General features: G+C 35.1%; 1 protein-coding gene across 1 annotated transcript; it reads left to right on the top strand.

The window, feature by feature from the left end:
- Positions 1–1,606: 1,606 nt before the first annotated feature.
- LOC109205750 (glucan endo-1,3-beta-glucosidase 14) lies at positions 1,607–6,106 on the top strand. The gene is made up of 4 exons (XM_019368495.1): positions 1,607–1,725; positions 2,204–3,234; positions 3,417–3,564; positions 5,740–6,106. The coding sequence occupies exons 1-3, from the start codon at positions 1,668–1,670 to the stop codon at positions 3,471–3,473; spliced, it is 1,146 nt and encodes a 381-aa protein (XP_019224040.1). The 5' UTR covers positions 1,607–1,667; the 3' UTR covers positions 3,474–3,564; positions 5,740–6,106.
- The last annotated feature ends 2,436 nt before the right edge of the window (positions 6,107–8,542 follow it).

Here is an 8,542-nt window from a genome sequence, read left to right as displayed (position 1 = left end):
CAACAACAACAACCCAGTAAAATCCCACCAAGTGGGGTATGGGGAGGGTAATGTGTACGCGACCTTACCCCTATCCAGATAAAGCAGAGAGGCTGTTTCGATAAACCCTCGGCTTAGAAAGATGGAAATAAGAAAAACAAGAAAAGACAATTCATTAGTAACTCCAATAGAAATCGTAATAGTAACAGAAGCATAACAATCAAAAGATGGATGACATGCAATAACAGTAACCAGGCCCGGGGCTCAGATAAACAGCAAGTATAGTGTGTATCTGCAAGCCATCTAAGGCCAACCCTAATCCAACCCCGCCTCACCCCCGGAAAGAAGTAAGAAAAGTTCTACTACCCCCTAACCTACAACCCTAATGCTTGACCTCCAGACCTTCCTATCAAGGGCCATGTCCTCGAAAATCCGCATTCGTACCATGTCCTGCCTGATCACCTCTCCCCAATACTTCTTAGGCCTCCCTCTACCTCTTCTCGTACCCACCACGGCCAACCGCTCACACCTCTTACCGGCGCATCAAGGTTTCTCCTCTGCACGTGTCCGAACCATCTGAGTCTTGCTTCCCGCATCTTGTCATCCACAGGGGCCATACCCACCTTCTTCCGAACATCTTCATTCCTAATCTTGTCTATCCTAATGTGCCCGCACATCCACCTCAGCAAGCTCATCTCCGAACTAGAAAGAACAGTATCTCCACTAAATAATTTGGACCAAAAGAAAAATGCATAAAACGGGAAGTTTTCTTTTAATCACGCGGTAATTGATGGGAAATGTTTATTGTACTTTAGGAAACAAAAGAGAAAGTCCATTGCAGCCAAAATGTAATAATGAAAAATTTCAAGGGTCTCTTTGAAAATAAGAAAGTTATGTCGGTAAATTTCACGTGTCAACTACATAACGGCCCTGATACAGAAAGGAAACAGAGAACTTACGTGTAAGAAAGCGACTGGAAATAGTCACAAAAAATCTTCACATAGATTTCACCAAAATAATTTGTGCGTAGCTGCTAGCTATAATACTATATAATAGCTGTATAATATACTTATCGTTTTATGTTCATAAATGAATGGTCAAGTGGTCGAGACACGAAAGTAGCAGTATAATAATTTAAAGTTAATTTACAGTTAGTATTTGATGAGTCCATCTTCTTCAACTTTGCTAAATAAATTATTTTAGTAACATGTACTTGCAAGTTTAACAAATTTAGATGGCTTTAGTTAGACCAGACAACACCTATATAAAAAATAATATATAATAAGATATTCTTCGTTTGAATTTATACTAGGCAAGAAGACAGGTATGTCATAAAAGGTCAGTTTGGTGCACTAATCTTCTTCGAACTACAAGGGTCTATTGCACCCAACCTTATTATGCAAGGCAGCAAGAGGCTGTTTGTACGGCTCAAACATGTGACCTCCCGATCACATTAAGAGTGAAAGTAACTTTACCAGTATTGCCGAGGCTCCCCTTAAAAAAATAAAAGTATATTTTCCTTTTAAATAGGCTTAATAAGAAAATACTATATACTAGTACTAACAAGTAACAATGAAAAAGGGAAATGAGAAATAAAGGAAGTTTTTGCATGTAGTATAAATAAGGATACATATACATCATTAAAGAGCCGTGGTGGCTGAGATTTAGCTAGGCTGGCAAAGGGGGAAATGGCCATCCTCTTCAACTTCCTCAAGCCTCTTCTTCTCCTCCTCCTTACTCTTTCAGGTCACTTCCTTTTTTGTACAAATCTTGTATGTCCTTTTCATCAACTAGTTTGTTTTTATGCTACTTTGGTTCTTGGGTGAGGTAAGAACTGCCATTGGTTATAAAGATTCAGTCTTTTTAAGTTGGTTTCTTGTTTACTTGATGGGAATTGTAGTATTGCTTGGCCTTTAACTAATGTGAATATGAAGTTGTTGCTAAGTGTTTATAAACAGATTTAGTGAAGGTGGATTCTTGATCCTAAGGAATAGGGAATTTGTGTTTCTTTATTGGGTTGAGTTATTGAATATATAATTGAAATTATCAGTAGAAGATGGTTATAGTCATTTGTTTGAAAAAACTGAGTTTTTGCTCTGATTTTCTTGGTTAAGTATAGGTGGATATTTAATTTTCTACTGGTAGGTAGTTTCTTAATTGTTGAATGGATGTGTTTTTCACATACTATAAGGTATTTACTGTTATTTCAACACTGTTTGATCAGATTTATTTGCAAGTAGCCTCAGCCTTGGAATTGGAATTAACTATGGCCAAATTGCCAATAATTTGCCAACACCGTCGCGAGTTTCCTATCTCCTCAGATCTATCAATGTTACGAGAGTAAAACTTTATGACGCTGATCCAAACGTGTTAAGCGCATTTGCTAACACGGATGTGGAATTCGTTATTGGACTTGGGAATGAGTACCTACAAAGAATGACTGATCCTCAACAAGCTCAGGCTTGGATTCAATCGCATGTTCAACCTTACCATACTCAGACTAAAATCACTTGTATTACTGTTGGGAACGAGATCTTAACGGGGAACGATACACAGATGATGAATAACCTCCTCCCGGCAATGCAAGGTGTATATCGGGCTCTTGTTAATCTTGGCCTTAGCAACGATATATATGTTGCACACGCCCACTCGGCTGGGATCTTGGGCAACTCTTTTCCGCCTTCCTCTGGTTCATTTCGACAAGATCTTGCTGAATACATTCATGGCATTCTCAATTTCCATGCCCAAACCAAGTCGCCATTTCTTATAAATGCCTATCCATTCTTTGCATACAAAGACAGCCCCGATCAAGTCCCACTTGATTATGTACTTTTCCGGCCTAATGCTGGTACGATTGACCCAATCACAAATTTAAAGTATGACAACATGTTGTATGCACAAATTGATGCAGTTCATTCAGCGGTTAAGGCAATGGGCTACTCAGACATTCAAGTTAAAGTTTCTGAGACAGGGTGGCCATCTAAGGGCGACCCAAATGAGTTTGGAGCAACACCTGAAAATGCTGCACAATATAATGGTAACTTGTTTCGGCGTATACAACAAAATCAAGGAACTCCAGCAAAGCCATCCGAGCCCATTGATATTTATGTGTTTGCGCTCTTTAATGAAAATCTAAAGCCTGGTCCAGCATCAGAGAGGAATTATGGCCTCTACTATCCCGATGGAACTCCAGTTTATAACATCGGGTTACAAGGATTCCTTCCGCGTATGGATTATTCAGCTGCCAAGAAAAACGTAAGGAATCTGTTATTTCCATCTTGCTTCATATATCGCGCATTACATTATTTTCATTAAGTCCTTTTAATTACAGCATAATTGTGGTAATTTCAAGACTTGTTTTCATTCTTTTTCTGAATTGTTGAATCTTGCATATTATATATACTCTTCTAATGCTATCCTTTTTTTGTTTGTTCCAGGCCTTGTCTATTTCTGCTTTTCTTCTGCTTATTCTGGTTTTCTTGATACAAGACTGAAAGCGGTACAATAGATCAAATATGGGGATACTAGTAGATTAGAGATGATTCAATTTTGTCAACAACTTTTGCTGATAGATAGGTATTAAAGGTAAGAAAGACTGTCAACCTCATTTTTCTCCTTATTTATGCTTTCATTATTCCCTTAATTAATCAGTCTGATTTAAATTTAACTATATATGATGCCTGCTTCAAAGTTGTTTTTATTAATTTTGCAATTTGTAAGCTGAAATCCCACCTTATACTATCCTAGCAATAGTCAATTGTTAATCATAATTGATCACGAAGAGCAGCCTTGGAGCAACGGTAAAGTTGTCTTCGTGTGACCTATAGGTCACTGGTTCGAACCGAGGAAGCGGCCACTATTGCTTGCATTAGGGTAGGCTGTCCACATCACACCCCTTCTTGGGGTGCGGCTCTTCCCTGGATCCTGCGTGAACGCTGGATGCCTTGTGCACCAGGCTGCCCAAGTCAACTGTTAATCACCTACTTTCTAGGATACCTTTCATTGTATCAATTCTTTATTGAAGATATGGTAATGGGTCTCATCACCCTTATCTTATTTCCACTAGCAATCATGCATATGAATCTCATTTTTACAAAATTCCCATCATCTTCACGAAGACAAAAGTCCATATTGGCTTGTATTGGAAAAGAAAGCCACCCTCTCTGAGTCCATCTATCAACATATTCTGAATTATTTTTCACATTGAATATAATTGCCAAGTGGAAAGGCTCATTGGTTTTTGTATTTGCTGGTGAAGCCTATATCTGATTATGACATCTTGTGTCTTTCTTTTTTACCATTATTCTCAAATAGAGTATTTGTTGCATCAATCTGATGTGGAGCAGTCAATATTGGCGTCACCTATCGTCCTCGAGTCAATTCTAAGTTGCCTCTCTTTTTACTTCCACCACTTTTTTCCCTATTTAATACTATAATATATTCCTTCTACTTATCCAAACTACAAGTGAAATTCTTGGTTTTGATAGAACAACCAATGTAATTTTGCCAAGGCGCAGAAAGTGGCCCGCGTATTAGGAGAAAAGTGGGGAGGGGGGCACAAAATTATGAGTTGTATGTGCTTTTTGATGTGGCATTTGGTGCTTTGATCTCTTCATCTAGCTATCTCAGGCTGCTTTTTTGTGCGTAGTGTGTGTGCTTGTTCTCTTTCCTTATTTATTTATTTCTTTTTCTTGTAGGTCGGGTTGGGGGGATAGTATTTATTTTGGTTTCCTTGTAGATAAAAGTATGTGCTTATAAAGAAGTGATCTGGCATGATGGAAATTTTTGGTTGGCAAATTCTTGAAAAGGTGTAACACAGAGTAGGATTCTTTTAGCAGCAAAGTTGGCTGTGTGACTTTTAAACTTGATGGAGCCCATTTGAAGCCTTTTCTTACATCAGCAATGGCTTAATATGAGTAGATAAACTTGACAAATGGAAGAATCCACTTTGACATTTTCCACATACATATTCCCACTGAATTTGATTCTCTAGTTGTTATGACAAACCTTCACCACATCTAGTTAGTTTCAGAAACTAGTACTACCACTTTATACCCTCTTTGCTACAAAGTTTTCTCTTGCTTCGCCTACCGATCAAAAAAAGTTCCTCTCTTGATCTGCCCTTTATTACTGGACATGCATCAATCGACCGGCCCTTGGTTGTGCTCAGAGGTGGAGCCAAGAATTGAAGTTTATGGGTTTGCGATTCTGGTCCTTTTAAGTTACTAGATTCTAAATTTATAATTTGTTCATATTCAATAGGTTTCTTCAGACAAATACCGAGGTTGAACCAAAGCTATTGGGTTCAGCCGAACCCATGGGCGAAGAGCTAGCTCCGCCCCTGGTTGTGCTACCGGACATGCAGGCACATGTTGCGATCTTGATATAAAACTTGACATAGAGACCCGATTCGGGCAAGAACAGCTTGATTATGAAGGTCCTATAACTTTGTGCCATTGATACAATAGTTTTGTCTTTGGATGTCTTTAGACCTACCTAGGTTCCATCTGGGACGGGAGATACCTTGCGTTTATATTTAACAGACATGTAGTGAATTAGTGATCACGACATGAACCAGCTTTGAAATGGACTTGTTAATTCGATGTGTTAATATTGTGATAAATACTGTCATGGCTGTCTTTGACAACAACTAATTTTCAAATTTGGCTGTGAAACGTGCATGGCTGCTGAAATGTGTTATTATACTCTTCAGCACATAGTGATGGTAATGTGTAGATTAATTGGATTTTGCTTGTACAGGTAGTCGAAGACGGCGCAGCTTTTATTTGCTATTTCACACTGCTAACTTGGCTGGGGAATTGCTTATTGGACTTGAAGTCTTATCAATATTCATTATATTCATACCCAAAAAAGAAATCAGAGATTAAAAACTCAAAAAATTGTGTAACTACTTTTTATTTGTTGAATAGTTGATTCGTTTACAAATGGAATAAGAACAGAAAAGTTTCTCTGGCAATAGTTGTCATCCCATTTTATTAGAATTTGTTATAATTAGGGAACTATAATTGTGCTGACATATCATAGATTATGACATTGCAGAATTGTAATACTAGCCACTAGCCATGTTTCTTTCTCTCTTTTTTTAATCATTGTTATGTGGTTGTGACTTGTCATTGTCCATTTCCAGTTTCTTTTATGCTTCAATTCCAAAACTTCCCAATTTTCAGAATTAAAGTTGCGCTTGTTTCAAAAATTGTTGGAAAAAATCTGTTTGAATATCTTTTCAACCAAAGAAAAAGTTTCACTTTCTTAAAAAATAAAATAAAATTTACGTAATAATTCAGTATTTCTAACTTTGATGTGAAATTTTATCATCAAGTTTAACATTTAAAATCATTAATATCATATTCTTCTTCGTTATTGCTGGATTTTAACTGATACGTTCTTATATCAAATAAAATGGCAGAGAGGTAGCAGATCAAACTCACGACAAAAGAATAATAGAATATTGCTGTTCTAATTACCATTAATTAAGTATCATTTTCCTCAATTCTGATCTAAATATGAAGGAAATTATTTTATTTATAAATCTCTCTGAAAGGTCTCCACACTTCTTTATTTCTTCCACACATAAAATAAGCTATCAATACCCTTATTTATAATAGTATGAAACCTAGAAACAAGAAAGCATATTCCTATATCTATTCTAACTACAAATCCTATTTAGACATGAATTAAATAAATCAAATCCTAAATAATTAAGGTATCCTACTACAACTTTGAATTGGTTTTCCAACAAAATATTAAAATATTCATTAGTTTTACAAGACTGCAGTACTTACAAAAAAATATGGGTTTTATACCTTTATATGATGAATATATTAATGAGTAGGACTCGTAAATATTTTGATTTAGGTAGAGATGGGTAAATATTTTAGATTTTTTAGGTATTCGTGAATCTTTCCCCGTAATTTGGGCAAACCCGAAATTTAAAATTCGAATTGTTTGATTTTTTGGTTTGGATTATGGATTAGATTTCAAATTTAATTTTTAAAATTGTAGGATTTCGGATTGGATGTTGAATTTGGTACTTCTATTTTTTAAATATCCGAAAATCCAAAATTTTTATAATATATATGTAGTCCATTATTCGTATGCCAATTGTAACAAGTCCAATATCCTAACTATTAGATATAATCCATATATTCAATATTAATTACTAAGTTACTATCAGAATACTTTTTATTTGGACATGATTTTACTAATGTTACCTCTTATCGGCCTTACTAATTTCTTTGTTGTATTTCCTTTATGATAATTTTATTACTTGAATACTTTATTTGGATAATTGCGGGTGAAAATGAGGAACGTTTTAGGCAATTTAACATGAGTTCTTCAATTGGATGTTCATTATTATAGAAAGAAGAAATATCTCAACTTATAAACTCAAAACCGAAAATTCAAAATATGCAAACCGATTAATCCGAATCCAAACTTAAAAAATCTGATCCAATCCGAAGTTTTTTTGGATTCGATTTGGATTGTCATTTCTTCAATCCGAAAATCGAAAATCCAAACCGAATTGGCCGAACGCCCACCCTAGCAATTTGGACAAATTCTTTGGAAAGAAAAATTGTACAATAGGAAAAACATGTTTGGATAATTTTGTTTTTTATAGACTTGTTAGCGTTTTGTGTGTAGCTGAATTTTTCTTGTAACAAAACACCCTCTAACATTTCATCAAAAATGTTCTCTCTTTTTTAGAATTTTATTTCAAAAACTTACAAAAACACATTTTTGCAATTCTTTTTATGCAATACAATAATAACAACATATTCAGTGTGATCTCATAAGTGGGGTTTGTGGAGGGTGAAGTGTATGCAGACCTTATCCCTACCTTGTGTAAAATAGATAGATTGTTTTCGATAGACCGCGGCTTAAGAAAAACATTTTCAAAGTAAGTTTGAAAAAAAAACTAAGAAATCATTTTCCACAGTATTTAAAAAAAACTTTTCACAAAAAAATTAAGAAAGAAAAAACACCACCTTATTTGGAAAAACATGTGGACTCCCATTTTAACTTCTATATATTTTTAAGCATAACTTTAAGAATTCTAATTTGAATTTGACAATCTATTAAGAAATATTTACCTATATTCTTCGAAAAATTCTGCCCTTTTAAAGATATTTGTTTATGAAAATTGATGGATAAAGATGGTTTTAGTTTAGTGTTTTTAATTTGTGGAAGATCCTTTAAAATGTATGTGGCTCGTAGGAAGTCTTTCTTTTAATCTTTATTAAGGCTAAGTAATCTTCTTAACCTGTAAGCTAAGGTCCCAAAGTAAGTTAGTTTACATTTCTGTCTCAAATGGAGATAATTAAATTTCAACATTCCAAAATCTCCAAAATATCTTTATAATGTACCTTAACGTATCCTTAAACTTCAGCTCATTTTTAAATCACATTTTGTCTTTCACCCTTCTTGCTATATTTTATTATCTCGACAACGATATCATATAAGGGTGAATGACGAAGTTACCCATAAAAACAAAATTATTTACCCTTACCTACCCATTTGTTTTTCTACCCATCAAACTAATTAT

The sequence above is a fragment of the Nicotiana attenuata genome, unplaced genomic scaffold (assembly GCF_001879085.1).
Source record: "Nicotiana attenuata strain UT unplaced genomic scaffold, NIATTr2, whole genome shotgun sequence".
Classification (NCBI taxonomy): Eukaryota; Viridiplantae; Streptophyta; class Magnoliopsida; order Solanales; family Solanaceae; genus Nicotiana; species Nicotiana attenuata.
Note: the sequence above shows the minus strand (reverse complement) of the source record. Positions and strands in the feature narration are given on the sequence as shown.